Source organism: Heterodontus francisci, chromosome 38 (genome assembly GCF_036365525.1).
Source record: "Heterodontus francisci isolate sHetFra1 chromosome 38, sHetFra1.hap1, whole genome shotgun sequence".
NCBI lineage: Eukaryota > Metazoa > Chordata > Chondrichthyes > Heterodontiformes > Heterodontidae > Heterodontus > Heterodontus francisci.
This window is the reverse complement of record NC_090408.1, coordinates 10,667,507-10,683,285: the sequence shown is the minus strand read 5'-3', so window position 1 is coordinate 10,683,285 and position 15,779 is coordinate 10,667,507. Positions and strand designations below refer to the sequence as shown.

General features: G+C 50.2%; 1 protein-coding gene across 3 annotated transcripts in view; it reads right to left on the bottom strand.

Annotated features, from left to right (window-relative positions):
* Positions 1 to 11,527, bottom strand: part of LOC137352386 (inactive cell surface hyaluronidase CEMIP2-like) — a 162,758-nt gene extending 151,231 nt beyond the window's left edge. For all 3 annotated transcript variants that reach the window (XM_068017718.1, XM_068017720.1, XM_068017719.1), the window contains exons 1-2: positions 11,184 to 11,527; positions 7,706 to 8,061 (exon numbers count right to left, since the gene is read on the bottom strand). In XM_068017718.1, coding sequence (XP_067873819.1) covers positions 7,706 to 8,054 — 349 coding nt within the window. In that variant the 5' untranslated portion in view covers positions 8,055 to 8,061; positions 11,184 to 11,527. The remainder of the gene's footprint in view (positions 1 to 7,705; positions 8,062 to 11,183) is intronic.
* Positions 11,528 to 15,779: the final 4,252 nt, after the last annotated feature.

Here is a 15,779-nt window from a genome sequence, read left to right as displayed (position 1 = left end):
CAATGTTTTGGCCTCAACTGCTTTCTGTGGTAGCGAATTCCACAGGCTCACCACTCTCTGGGTGAAGAAATTTCTCCTCATCTCAGTCCTGAAAGGTTTACCCCGTATCCTTAGACTATGATCCCTGGTTCTGGACTCCCCCACCATTGGGAATATCCTTCCTGCATCTACCCTGTCAAGTCCTGTTAGAATCTTATAGGTTTCTATGAAATCCCCCCTCACTCTTCTGAACTCCAGCGAATATAATCCCAACCGACTCAATCTCTCCTCATTCGTCAGACCCACCATTCCAGGAATCAGTCTGGTAAACCTTCGCTGCACTTCCTCTATAGCAAGAACATCCTTCCTCAGATAAGGAGACCAAAACTGCACACAATATTCCAGGTGTGGCCTCACCAAGGCCCTGTATAATTGCAGCAAGACTTCCCTGCTCCTGTACTCGAATCCTCTCGCTATGAAGGCCAACATACCATTTGCCTTTTTTACCGCCTGTTGCACCTGCATGTTGGCCTTTATTGCAAGGGAATTGGAGTACGAGAATAAAGAAGTCTTGCTACAATTGTACAGGGTTTTGGTGAGACCACATATAGAATACTGTGTGCAGTTTTGGTCTCCACATTTAAGAAAGGATATACTTGCACTGGAGGCAGTACAGCGAAGATTTACTAGATTGGTCCTTGGGATGAGGGGGTTGTCCTATGATGAAAGGCTGAGTAAATTGGGCCGATATTCTCTGGAGTTTCGAAGAATGAGAGGTGATGTCATTGAAACATACAAGATTCTGAAGGGACTGGATAGGATAGACACTGAGAGATTACTTCCGCTGGTGAGGGAATCTAGAACTCGGGGACACAGTCTCAGGATAAGGGGCTGATCATTTAGGATTGAGATGAGGAGAAATTACTACACTCACAGGGTTGTGAATCTTTGGAATTCTCTAGTCCAGAGGGTTGTGGATGCTCCATTGTTGAATACATTTAAGACTGGGATTGATAGATTTTCTGTCTCCCAGGGAATCAAGAGATATGGCCAGCAGGTGGGAAAGTGGGATTGAAGCCAAAGCTCAGTCATGATTATATTGAATGGGAGAATCAGGCTTAACGGGCCATATAGAGTCATAGAGAGATACAGCACTGAAACAGGCCCTTCGGTCCACCGAGTCTGTGCCGACCATCAACCACCCATTTATACTAATCCTACATTAATCCCATTTTCCCTCTCATATCCCCACCTTCCCTTAATTCTCCTACCGACACTAGGGGCAATTTACAATGGCCAATTTACCTATCAACCCGCAAGTCTTTGGCATGTGGGAGGAAACCGCAGCACCCGGAGGAAACCCACGCAGGTCACAGGGAGAACTTGCAAACTCCACACAGGCAGTACCCAGAACTGAACCCAGGTCACTGGAGCTGTGAGGTTGCGGTGTGAACCACTGTGCCACTGTGGTCTATTCCTGCTCCTGTTTCTTGGGTTTTTGTGAATGGAGGGCGGAGAAGGCTGCTACCAGACCCTCTCCCTCTGTGGGGTGTATTCCAGGGTCATTATTGCCACTTCCTGGGGCTTACAGTCACCTTCCCCTAATTGACCGTTAATACACCACTTAAGGGTCTCACTTGACCTCTGGGTGGGAAGGCTGTCGTGGGCGTATCCCGCCCCTTGGAAGATAGCTGGACCACACGTTGCAATACTTTGTTCCCCTCCAATCCCGCCTTGGGGATCCTGTAAAATCCAGCCCAATATCTCCTTTTGCAGAAGGTCCATATTCTAATCCATAGAAACAGGAGTGGACCATTCAGCCCCTAGAGCCTGTTCCACTATTCCATTAGATCATGGTTGTATCTGAACTCAGATGGTCCTTGGATATGTGACCGTATTCCACCCTGCAGACGTGTCCGATCCACCAAAGTCACCTCTATTTGATTAGTTGAGAGGACTGCCATATTTGTGATTTTGTCCTGCCAGGATATACCCGTATACCCACAGACAGCGAAGATGGAAATTATTGAGCTCCTTTTCCTGTTATCTTCACGTGCGGCACTTGTGGCAGAACCTGCCTCTCAAGGATTGACCTTCACAGCCATCAGCAAAGGTGCACCAAGAGAAGACACCCCACCTAAATGGATTGTTTGCAGCGTGTCCATCACCTTTTGTAGATGGTAGGATGCCGACCATGTATGGCTACACCCACATTTAGGAGTTTCAAATCTTTAAAAAAATATTCCGTTGTGCATGCTTACAAACAAAGTGAATAACCTCACACTTTCCACATTCGAATGCAGCTGCCACCTTGTTAGCCACTCACTTAACCTGTCTATATCTCTTAGCAACCTCAGTGTCCTCCTCACAGTTTATATTCCCATTTAATCCACCTCCTTGAAGAGCCAACAATCCAACTTGTCCTCATTCTTTGGAAACCAGGCTTTTACCTGCCTCTGATTCATTGTCAGCGGTTGCAGAACAGTTAAATAGCTATTTTGTGATATCATTTTCTGTTGTTGAATGCCATGGGATGTTGCACAGTGCTTGCAGTGCCCCATGGGTTCAGCTGATGATGTACTGTACACTAAGAATGCCATCTATTTTGAAAAACCCGATAACAGCAACATCAACAACTTGCATTTATGTAGCACCTTTAGCATAGTTACATGTCCCAAGACAGTTAACAGGAGCATTATTAAACAAAATTTGAGCCAAATAAGGAGCTATTAGGGCAGCTAATAAAAAGCTTGGTTAAACAGCTAGGGTAGACAGACAGAAATAAAAGCAAAGTACTGCAGATGCTGGAAATTTGAAATAGAAAGTACTGGAAATACTCAGAGCTCTGATGAAAGGTCACAGACCTGAAATGTTAACTCTGTTTCTCTCTCCACAGATACTGCCAGACCTGCTGAGTATTTCCAGCACTTCCTGTGGATAGACAGAAAGATTTTGTGCTGGTGCAACTGCTCCAACTCTGCTTGCTGGTAGGCAAATCACAGGGCATCTGCAGCCTGACTTATGAAGTGCTGAACCAAACGGACTGATCCTTTGTACATCTCCTGTTGTTTGAGGAACACTGTGTCACTTTTACCAACTTTGGTAACGCAGTGCTGATGTCAGTATGGGTCTCCATCCATGGTTTCCATAGTGATGCACAGCCTTCTCTTGCCCTGTCTATTGCTCAGGGTGGGGGATCCTGTTGCAGATGCACAAACTTGAACATCACACTAAGCACAGAATGTGTGCCCCAGCTGTGATGTGGTCATGCAGTACACCCTTTGGCCAGAGTCCAAATCACAGCAACAAAACAAACTGCACCTTAACAAGCCAAAGGTCTTCACCAACACCTGCCTCCACATACCACAGTGACACCTATCCATCCATACAGCTTGCAGGGATCTAAGTTTTCTTTTGCAATCGGGGAGTTAAACATCAGTAGTTAGTCAGTTTACATTTAGCTTCAGGTCAAAAAAACTGGTCTGATAGGGCCAGCTGTATTACATGGGAGTTGGAACCAAGCAGCCTCATTTATAAACAGCACCATGACAGCACTTTCATGTAATGAAACATAGAGTAAGAGTCATAGAGACATTACAGCACAGAAGGAGACTATGGGCCCATCAAGTACATGCTGGTCCTCTGTAGAACAATCCAGTCACTCCCATTTCTCTACTCTATCCCTGTAACCCTGCAGGTTTATTTTCCTCAAGTGCCCATTCAATTTCCTATTGAAATCATTGATCATCTTTGCTTCTACCCTTGTAGGCAGCGAGTTCCAGGTCATTACCACTCGCTGTGTAAAAAAATTCTTCCTCACATCCCCTGCATCTCTTGCCTAAAATCATAAATCTGTGTCCCCTAGTCCTTGTACCAGCAGCTAAAGGGAACAGCTTTTCTTTGTCTACCTTGCCTAAACCTGTCATAATCTTGTACACCTCTATCAGATCTCATCTCAACCTGCTTTGCTCCAAGGAGAACAACTGCAGCTTCTGCGATCTAAACTTACAGCTAAATTCCCTCATTCCTGGAACCATTCTGGTAAATCTCCTCTGCACCCACTCAAGCACTCTCACATCCTTCTTAAAAGTGGGTTGACCAGAACTGGATGCAATATTGTAGTTGTGGCCTAAATAGAGCTTTATAAAGGTTCAGCATTACTTCCCTGCTTTTGTACTCAATACCTCAATTTATGAGGCCCAAGATCCCATACGCTTTGCTAACTACTCTCTCAATATGTTCTGCCTCCTTCAAAGATCTATGCACATGAACCCCCAGGTCCGTCTGTCCCTACACACGCTTTAGAACTGTGCCATTTAGTCTAAAGTGCCTCTCCCTATCCCGTCTCCCAAAATGCATCACCTCACACTTCTCTGTATTAAATGCCATCTGCCACTTGTCTGCCCTTCTGCTAGCCTATCTATGCCCTGTTGCCATCGATTGGTATCCTCACTGTTTACCACACCTCCAAGTTTGGTATCACTGGCAAATTTTGAAATTTTACTCTGTATTCCAATATCTAATTCATTTACATATATATTAAAAATAGCAGTGGTCCTAGCACTGAACCTTGGGGAACACCACTGTCTACCATTCCCCAGTCTGAAAACAACCATTTACCACGACTCATGCCAATGTCCTTATGCCCATTTTTATCCAATGACACTGACCCTCCTCTTCCATGAGACTCAATTTTGTCAACAGCCTTTTATGTGGCACTTTGTCAAATGCTTTCTTAAAATCCATATATACACAACATCCACTGCATTCCCTTCATCAACTTTCTCTGTTACTTCATCAAAAAAGTTCAATTAGTCAAGCACAATCTGCCTTTTACAAATCTGTGCTGGCTATCCTTAATTAACTCAAACTTCCCCAAGTGCCAGTTAATTTTTCCTTGATTATTGTTTCTAAAACCTTACCCATCACTGATTTTAAACTGACGGTCTGTAGTTACTAGGAATGTTCTTACACCCTTTCTTGAACAAGGGTGTCATATTTGCTACTTTCCAATGCTCTGGCCCCTCCCCTGTATCTAGGGAAGATTGGAAGATTATGGCAAGCCCTTCCGCTATCTTCACCCCCACTTCGCTGAGCAACCTGGGATGCAAGCCATTTGGACTAGGCACCTTATCCACTCTAAGCATAGCCAGCTTTTCCAGTACATCCTGCCTATCAATTTTCATCCATTAACTTCGGGCAGCACAGTGGCGCAGTGGTTAGCACTGCAGCATCACAGCTCCAGCAACCCGGGTTCAGTTCTGGGTACTGCCTGTGCGGAGTTTGCAAGTTCTCCCTGTGTCTGCGTGGGTTTCCACTGGGTGCTCCGGTTTCCTCCCACAGCCAAAGACTTGCAGGTTGATAGGTAAATTGGCCATTGTAAATTGCCCCTAGTGTAGGTAGGTGGTAGGGGAATGTAGGGACAGGTGGGGATGTGGTAGGGATATGGGATTAGTGTAGGATTAGTATAAATGGGTGGTTGATGGTCGGCACAGACTCGGTGGGCCGAAGGGCCTGTTTCAGTGCTGTATCTGTAAAAAAAAAACTTTACCACTTTGCTCCTACCGATATTTTATCAGCATCCATTACAAAGTACACATTAAGTATTCTAGCTTTGCCCTTCTTTGTCCCAAATAGGCCCCACCCCACCTCTTACTATTTACGTGCTGAGAGAAGTTTTTTGGGTTCCCTTTTGTTTTAACTGCCATTCCATTCTCATAATCTCTCTTTGCCAGTCTTATTTTCCTCTTCACCTCCCCTCTCAATTTACTGTATTTGGCCTGGTTCTCACTTGAAGAATTCACCTGACATCCATCATAGTCCTTTTTATGGAGCTGGCGTTTCCTCCTACAGTTGTGTAGAAGATCATTTAAAGAACAGAACATAGGAACAAGAGCAGGCTATTCAGCCCCTGAATCTCCCTCTGCCATTCAATGAGAACACGGCTGATTTGCCTTGTAATTTCATTTACCCGCCTTGGCTCCATTTCCTAGGCTAACAAAAATCTATCACTCTCAGATTTAAAATTATTAATTGAGCTAACATATAATGCTTTTTGTGAGAGAGTTATACTCTTCTACCACCTTTTGTGTGAAGAAGTGCTTTCTAACTTCTCTCCTGAATGGCCTGGCTCTGATTCTGAAGTTATGTTCCCTTGCCCTGGAAATAAGGTATCAGCTGTGGCTCAGTTGTTAGCACTCTTGTCTCTGAATCAGAAGGTCCCACTCCAGGCACTTAAGCACAAAAATCAAGGCTGACTCCAGTGCAGTACTGGAGGAGCACTGCAATGCTGGAGGTGCCGTCTTTCAAGTGAAATATTAAGCCAAAGCCTTGTCTGCCCTCTCACGTAGAAATAAAAGAGCCTATAACACTATTTCAAAGAAGAGCAGGGGAGTTATTCCTGGTGTCCTGGCCAATATTTATCCCGCAATTAACATCACAAAAACAGATTATCTGGTCATTATTCACATTGCTGTTTGCAGTTTGCTGTATGCAAATTGACTGACATATTTCCTAAACTACAACTACTTCATTGGCTGGAAAGCACTTTGACATGCGTACGTGGACCCTTAAATCTCTTCAGACCTCCACTATTCCCAGAAGTTCAATATTTTAAAAATACTCTGATCTATCCTTCTTTTGTGCAAATTGGATGACCTCACACTTACAACATTGAGATCCATCTGCTACAGTTTTTCCCACTCAATTAATCTATCAATGTCTTTTTGTAATTTTATGCTCCCACCAAACTTCTCACTATGCAATCAATCAGAAAACTTGAATATATGACTCTACTGTATTTTCAAAGTCATTAATAAATATAGAGAATAGTTGAGATCCCAGCACAGATTCTATTGGGACTTGCTTTCAATTCCAAGGGTTTTAAATTCAACTAACAGTCCCTTAGGTGGTAGCTTATCAAATACCTTTTGGAAGTCCAGATAAACTACATCCATACACATTCCCCTCTCTGTCTACTATGTTAGTTACTTCCTCAAAAAAATCAAATTAGGCTTAATAGACATAACCTACACTTTACAAATCCTTACTGCCTCTCTCTAATCAGCTCAAATTTCTCAGTGTTCAGTCATTCTCTCCCTAATTGTGGATTCCAAAAACTTCCCCATACCTGTGTACAGGTTTATAATTTCCCAGCTTCTTTCTATCATCTTTCTTAAAATAATGAGAATTACATTTGTAATTTTCCAATCTGAAAGAACAATTCCTGTACAGAGAGAGCTTTGGAAGCTTATGGCTGAAGCATCTCCAATTTCCCCACCTACTTCCTTTAAAACCTTGGGGTGGAAACCATCTGGTCCTGCCGATTTGTCAGCCTTTAGTACCATTATTTTTTCTAATACTGTTTTCTTGCTTACTTTAACTTTACTGAGTTCCAGTCCTTCATTCTTTATTAGTTTCCCTCAAATGTCAGGTATATTATCCTCTTCCTCTACTGTGAAGCTGTCACAAATCTGCTATTTTCTTGCACAGTACTACCCACATCAGTTTTAAAAGGACCCACATCACCCTTGACAATGTTTGCCATCCTTTGCTGTTCTTTAAATCTCTCCCAGTCCCCTGGATCCACACTATTCTTTGCACTTTTGTGTGCTCTTTCCTTTAGTTTTATGTTATCTCTCACTTCTGCTGTCGACCATGGCTCTACAGAGTAGGTAATCTATCGTTCCTTCTCATTGCTCCATCTGGAGGGCACTGACTAGCTTACCTTTGGAATCTTTTCCTTGTGATAACTGAATCTTGCCATCCCAGTGAAGCAAAGTCAGTACAACTAAAGCAAAAACTGCAAAAAACACCAGGTGACTTGTAAATGCTTTTGTTGTCCCTGGGCCATCAAACACTTTCCTCCTTTTCTCTACTAGGTGGTCCTCAGGTGTGAGATGCCTGGGGGTCACTTGCAATGCAGGTGAGTTATTTTGAAGAAGCAAATGCTTTTGAAAATAATGCAATAAATTAAGGGCCCAAGATATTCTACATTGTGAAAACCTCTCAGCTGAGTAGTCAGTGGAAATGTCTTTGAGAGCAGATTGGGCTGTGAGGTTCTTGTCAGTTTGCATTTCCAATCTGTAAATGAGAACAGAAAATCAAAGAGTTAACATTTGTAAATGGAAGGTCAATATATACAACATAAAGATAACTGGAGAAGCGAGTACTGGGAATTAAAGGTGGCTTCACCAGATCCACTGGAAGTGGGAGGAGGTGTGGGATGATGATTGGGGCAAGAATTCCCTATCAGTACATGGCCAGTGGGGTGGTCCGCACCTTCAGTCCCGGGCCCAAGAGCTTTCTCCTCTTTACCATCCCTCCCCCTCTGCTATTTTGCTGTAACCACTTACACCTCCTCTAGACTCACCTTTTCTTTCTTTACTTGACACATTACCATCCCCTTTTGCCTTGCACCATCATTCCTTTTGTCATTTAATCACACTTGCCCTCCCTTTGTTCTTTTTCTGTCCCCTTTCCACTGGATCTGCATTTGCTTCAAAGCTGTTCATACCTAACATCTTCCACTTCTTACTAAGGGTCATTGACCCGAAACGTTGGGCTGGATTTACCACAGGCCTCGGAACCCTGACGCGGGAACAAATGGGGGTCCCGAGTCCGCGCGCGTTTGTCCGCAGCTTGTCCAGCAGCGCAGTCTTCCCTGGGCGGACTCCTAATTGGCCGCCTCTGTTTTGACCATCCAATCAGAGGGCCGGCAGCTCTGTGGCCACACCAGGAGAAGTGTGCGCTGCCGATCAGGTCGGGGACCTTGAGGCCGCCTCAATATGGAGACACCCTGGGAAGAGTTCAGGAAATTAAAAACTAGTGAGGATGGAAGCTGGTGAGTCCCCTCGGAGCAGGGGACTCATCTTAATTGGCTGCCTGCCTCTGGTGCAAGCAGTCAATCCACTTCTCCGCCCGCCCCCTAAAAGTCCCCAGGCATGCATCAGGGAGGCGTCCCGGAGCGGCTCCCCTCTATTTTCCAGCCACACGCCTCCAAGCCCGTATCCACAGGGCCAGGAAGATCGAGCCCATCAGCTCTGTTTCTCAGCACAGATGCCGCCTGACCTGCTGACTATCTCCAGCACTTTTTGATTTGATTAAGGGTTATTCTGTGAAGATTGACAATCGTTAGTGTTTAGATTAGATTAGAGATACAGCACTGAAACAGGCCCTTCGACCCACCGAGTCTGTGCCGAACATCAACCACCCATTTATACTAATCCTACACTAATCCCATATTCCTACCAAACATCCCCACCTGTCCCTATATTTCCCTACCACCTACCTACACTAGTGACAATTTATAATGGCCAATTTACCTATCAACCTGCAAGTCTTTTGGCTTGTGGGAGGAAACCGGAGCACCCGGAGAAAACCCACGCAGACACAGGGAGAACTTGCAAACTCCACACAGGCAGTACCTGGAATCGAACCCGGGTCCCTGGAGCTGTGAGGCTGCGGTGCTAACCACTGCGCCACTGTGCCGCCCTAGTTCAGGGGTCAGTAACCTGCAGCTCTGCAGCCGCACACGGCAACTCTTTAGCATCTCATTTGTGGCTCCCAATATTTTCCAGTTGGATCGCATTAACATGAAAAAAGCCTAAACAAAAAAGTCAAGAAAAATAAAAGTTTTTATTGGGGAGCTGAAGACTAATCATTATGCTGTACTTTACAATTCCAAATGATTATTTAAACGAGAAACATTGTTCTCTAAATTTCTTCTGTTACAGTGCAGAAGGAGTCCATCGTGTCTCCACTGGCTCTCCCAATGAGCAATTGACCTAGTGCCATTTCCCCAGCTTCTCCCCATAACCCTGCATAAACCTGATAACATGGTATAGCTACACCACGGTTAGAGATCATGCCTTTTATTCAAGGAACAAATTTCATGGTTAAAACCATTATTGTTTCGAATCTAGCTGAGGTAATAAATTATACTGAATGTGCTTTTAGAAGCTTTTATTATCACAAGAATCAATAGCTGAAAAAATCTTAATTCTACACATTAAAGTTAAAGTTTGTTTTAAAGATGACAACATTAAAGTAAAAAGGTCAAAATACACAATAATTCAGAGTTAGGTATATTTAATTTTGATTTTTTTTCTATTGTGACAAGTTCAACATGTATTTTGTTCATTATATATGCAAATTATGCATTCTACCAGTCACACTTGAAAATCTGACAAGTATTTGGTTTAGAAATGCTGAATTTTCAACTTGCGGCTCCCAATAGTTTTTATTTTAGGCATTTAAAAAAAGACTCCAGGGATAAAGGTTGCCAGACCACTGGTTCAGTTGCAATTTTGTGCGATTAACGAGAGCAATGAGAAGGCAAATTTCGAATTAGAAAATGTAGATAACAGGAAATAGTGATACAACTTCATCTGAATTCACCTGCACTGCAAATTCTCGAAAAAGTAGAAAACTGCGCTGAAAGATTTGTTGTTTTTTTAAAAAATACTTCCGGAATAAGTGACAGCGATGTTGAGTTCAGGAATTATGCTGGCTGTTATTTCTATTCACCTGAGAGAAAACCTCAGGTGGAGAGCACCTGAAATGTAACAGGAGATTGACAAGAGGTTTGGTGACACAGGGACAACTGTCAGGCTGTGCACTTTGGCACTTCAGAATTTCTTCATGTCATGCCGACCCTATATAATTGCAGTCTTTATGTGGCTCAGTGCATGGGCGGCCATTAATCATTGCTGTACTGGAGGTTTTCCGCACTGTTTAATTAAATAAGTCAGCTCAGGAAACCACAAATTCGATTGCATCAGGATGTTTCCTTAAAATAATAAAAAAAAGCTGACTGTATTTCAGCATGTGAGACGAAATAAAGTGTACCGCACGTGAAATGCAACAGCCCCAAGTTGGAGAATACAAAACCAAACATTATTCGAAATTGTGGCTGTCTCCCCACCAATTGAATCAATCCGACTTTCGGTCAGAGATAGGAGTTGGGGTGAGGAGTTTTTTCCCTGTGAATGTAACACAGGCCAATTTATATATATTATATAGAGGCACACTTTCTCTTAAAATTCCGGCTTGGCTGTGTTGTGAGTGCATTCTTGAGTCAAAACTCCCACTTTCTGTACTTCAAACCTTTCACTTAAGGACTTTCAACAAATGCTACCGTACAATAAAGGGTTAAAATAAAGCAGCAGCCCGTCAGTTACAAACACCTACAGGACTTAACTTACCTTAGCCGCTGTAGAATCCTATCAGAAGTAACTTTCAAGGATTTGGCTCATGTTTTTGTCCAAATTGAGGATAAACTATCTCTCCACTCCAGCCTCTCTCTCTCCTGCCACAATGTTCAAGCAAATCACGATATAACATCCCAAACAACCACCTCCAAACTGAGCAGCCCGATGAATGATCTCTTCAAAAGACCAGACATTAGGTTAAAGTCATCAGCGGAAACAAACGTCTATTTGTTCCTTTTTGCCCCTTTTTAAAAGATTTGTTTTGATGGTGTATTTGCAGAGACGTCTGCGCCCTGGAATCTATCTGGCAGATTATATTCTCTCAGTTTCTAATAATGTTGGACAAGGCAATTAAACTTTCTCGCCCATGGGTGGGGGCCGCTGATCTGTTACTTTTTGCCAGTTACACAGAAATGGGAAACAGAGCAGCAGAAATAAGGTCACTGGAATTAAAAAATGAAAAGATTTCGCAACCTTGAAATCAGCAGGTTCAGACAAAAACATGGCGATAGAGATCCCCCCCAGAAAAAGGCAATGTAAATCCAGAACCCTAACAAAATTGTTGCAAAAACACTGCAGGAAATTAGGTTAAAAGTTGAGTTTATTTTCTTTACATTTTCTATTAGATAAATATATTTAAAGCCTGAATTGTACCCATTAGAGGAGGAAAGCTCTTCCATCTGAATTTTGTTTTACTTTCGAATGGAATTTATTCAACATAATTCATACGTTTCCCAATGAGCTGATAGAATTCATATACAGCCTGACTCGTGCTGCTAGGAGATGAATTCTGGCCTCAGACAGTACAGTGGGGAGGGGGGGGGGTGTTGGGAGTGTGGCAAAAGAGGGGGTAGGAGGATGGGGGAGAGTAGGGGGAGGGGAGGGGGTGGGGGGGAACGGGAGGGAGGAGGGGGCAGGGGGAACGGGGGGAGGAGGGGGACGGGAACGGGGGGGAGGAGGAGGGGGAGGAGGGGGGAGGAGGAGGGAGGAGGGGGGAAGAGGAGGGGGGGAAGAGGAGGGGAAGAGGAGGGGGGAAGAGGAGGGGAAGAGGAGGGGGGGAAGAGGAGGGGGAAGAGGAGGGGGGGAAGAGGAGGGGGGGAAGAGGAGGGGGGAAGAGGAGGGGGGGAAGAGGAAGGGGGGAAGAGGAAGGGGGAAGAGGAGGGGGAAGAGGAGGGGGGAGGAGGGGGGGAAGAGGAGGGGGGAGGAGGGGGGGAAGAGGAGGGGGAGGAGGGGGGGAAGAGGAGGGGGGAAGAGGAGGGGGAAGAGGAGAGGGGGAGGAGGGGGGGAGGAGGGGGGGAAGAGGAGGGGGGAAGAGGAGGGGGAGGAGGGGGGAAGAGGAGGGGGAGGAGGGGGGAAGAGGAGGGGGAGGAGGGGGGAAGAGGAGGGGAGGAGGGGGGAAGAGGAGGGGGGAAGAGGAGGGGGAAGAGGAGGGGGGGAAGAGGAGGGGGAAGAGGGGGAGGAGGGGGGGAGGAGGGGGGGAAGAGGAGGGGGGGAAGAGGAGGGGAGGAGGGGGGAAGAGGAGGGGGGAAGAGGAGGGGGGAGGAGGGGGGGAAGAGGAGGGAGGAGGGGGAAGAGGAGGGGAAGAGGAGGGCGGGAAGAGGAGGGGGAGGAGGGGGGGAAGAGGAGGGGGAGGAGGGGGGAAGAGGAGGGGAAGAGGAGGGCGGGAAGAGGAGGGGGAGGAGGGGGGAAGAGGAGGGGAGGAGGGGGGGAAGAGGAGGGGGAGGAGGGGGGGAAGAGGAGGGGGAGGAGGGAGGAGGGGGGAAGAGGAGGGGGAGGAGGGGGAAGAGGAGGGGGAGGAGGGGGGACAGGAGGGGGAGGAAAGGGGGGAAGAGGAGGGGGGAGGAGGGGGGACAGGAGGGGGGAAGAGGAGGGGGAGGAGGGGGGAAGAGGAGGGGGGGAGGAGGGGGGGAAGAGGAGGGGGGAGGAGGGGGGAAGAGGAGGGGGGGAGGAGGGGGGAGGAGGGGGGGAGGAGGAGGGGGGGAGGAGGGGGGAGGAGGGGGGGAGGAGGAGGGGGGGAAGAGGAGGGGAGGAGGGGGGGAAGAGGAGGGGGGGAAGAGGAGGGGGAGGAAGGGGGAAGAGGAGGGGGAGGAGGGGGGAGAAGGAGGGGGGAGGAGGAGGGGGGGAAGCAGGAGGGAGAGGAGGGGGGAAGAGGAGGGGGAGGAGTGGGAGGAGGGGGGGAAGAGGAGGGGAGGAGGAGGGGGGAAGAGGGGGGGAAGGAGGGGGAGGAGGGGGGGAAGAGGAGGGGGAGGAGGGGGGGAAGAGAGAGGGGGAGGAGGGGGGGAGAGGAGGGGGAGGAGGGGGGAAGAGGAGGGGGAGGAGGGGGGAAGAGGAGGGGGAGGAGGGGGGAAGAGGAGGGGGAGGAGGGGGGAATAGGGGGGAAGAGGAGGGGAGGAGGGGGGAAGAGGAGGGGGAGGAGGGGGGGAAGAGGAGGGGGAGGAGGGGAGGGGGAGGAGGGGGGGAAGAGGAGGGGGGAAGAGGAGGGGAGGAGGGGGGAAGAGGAGGGGGAGGAGGGGAGGGGGAGGAGGGGGGGAAGAGGAGGGGGAAGAGGAGGGGAGGAGGGGGGAAGAGGAGGGGGGAAGAGGAGGGGGGAAGAGGAGGGGGGGAAGAGGAGGGGGAGGAGGGGGGTAGGAGGGGGGGAGGAGGGGGAAGAGGGAGGGGGGGAAGAGGAGGGAAGGAGGGGGAAGAGGAGGGGGGAAGAGGAGGGGGAGGAGGGGGGAAGAGGAGGGGAGGAGGGGGGAAGAGGAGGGGAAGAGGAGGGCGGGAAGAGGAGGGGGAGGAGGGGGGTAAGGAGGGAGGGGGAGGAGGGGGGGAAGAGGAGGTGGGAGGAGGGGGAGGAGGGGGGGAAGAGGAGGGGGAGGAGGGGAGGAGGGGGGAGAGGAGGGGGAGGAGGGGGGACAGGAGGGGGAGGAAAGGGGGGAAGAGGAGGGGGGAGGAGGGGGGACAGGAGGGGGGAGGAGGGGGGGACAGGAGGGGGAGGAAAGGGGGGAAGAGGAGGGGGGGAAGAGGAGGGGGGGAGGAGGGGGGAAGAGGAGGGGGGGAGGAGGGGGGAAGAGGAGGGGGGAGGAGGGGGGAGGAGGGGGAGGAGGGGGGAGGAGGGGGAGGAGGGGGGGAAGAGGAGGGGGAGGAGGGGGGGGAAGAGGGGGGGAAGGAGGGGGAGGAGGGGGGAAGAGGAGGGGAGGAGGGGGGGAAGAGGAGGGGGAGGAGGGGGGAAGAGGAGGGGGGAGGGGGGAAGAGGAGGGGAGGAGGGGGGAAGAGGAGGGGGAGGAGGGGGGAAGAGGAGGGGGAGGAGGGGGGAGGAGGAGGGGGGAGGAGGAGGAGGGGGGGAAGAGGAGGGAGAGGAGGGGGAGGAGGAGGGGGGAAGAGGGGGGGAAGGAGGGGGAGGAGGGGGGGAAGGAGGGGGAGGAGGGGGGAAGAGGAGGGGAGGAGGGGGGAAGAGGAGGAGGGGGGAAGAGGAGGGGGGGAGGGGGGAAGAGGAGGGGGGGAGGGGGGAATAGGGGGGAGGAGGGGGGAATAGGGGGGAAGAGGAGGGGAGGAGGGGGGAAGAGGAGGGGGAGGAGGGGGGAAGAGGAGGGGAGGAGGGGAAGGGGAGGAGGGGGGGAAGAGGAGGGGGGAAGAGGAGGGGGGAGGAGGAGGGGGGAGGAGGAGGGGGAAGAGGAGGGGAGGAGGGGGGAGGAGGAGGGGGGAAGAGGAGGGGGAGGAGGAGGGGGGAAGAGAAGGGGGAAGAGGAGGGGGAGGAGGGGGGAAGAGGAGGGGGAGGCAGGGGGAAAGAGGAGGGGAGGAGGGGGGAAGAGGAGGGGGAGGAGGGGGGAAGAGGAGGGGAGGAGGGGGAGGAGGGGGGAAGAGGAGGGGGAGGAGGGGGTGGGAGGAAGGGGAGGAGGGGGAGGAGGGGTAAGAGGAGGGGGAAGAGGAGGGGGAGGAGGGGGAGGAGGGGGGAGGAGGGGGAGGAGGGGGGAGGAGGGGGAGGAGGGGGGAAGAGGAGGGGGAGGAGGGGGAGGAGGGGGAAGAGGAGGGGGAGGAGGGGGGAAGAGGAGGGGAAGAGGAGGGGGAGGAGGGGGGAAGAGGAGGGGGAAGAGGAGGGGGATGAGGAGGGGATGAGGAGGGGGAGGAGGGGGGGAAAGAGGAGGGGGAAGAGGAGGGGGGATGAGGAGGGGGAGGAGGGGGGGAAGAGGAGGGGGAAGAGGAGGGGGGATGAGGAGGGGAGGAGGGGGGAGGAGGGGGGGATGAGGAGGGGAGGAGGGGGGGATGAGGAGGGGGGAGAGGAGGGGGGAGGGAAGAGGGGGAGGAGGGGGGGAGAGGAGGGGGGAGAGGAGGGGAGGAGGGGAGGGGGAAGGGGGTGGGGGGGAGGTGGAGTAGGTCAGGAGGGGGGAGGAGGAGGGAAGGGGGAAGGACAGAGGAGGGAAGGGGAGATAAGGGGGGGAGGGGAAGGGGAGATAAGGGGGGGAGGGGAAGGGGAGATAAGGGGAGGGAGGGGAACGGAGGGGGAGGGGAGACGGAGTGGGAGGAAGGGGGAGGGGCAGCGGGAGGAAGGGGAAGAAGGAGAGGGAGGGGAAGTGTGCAGGGAGGGAGGGAGAGGGGTAGCGGGTAAGGGGA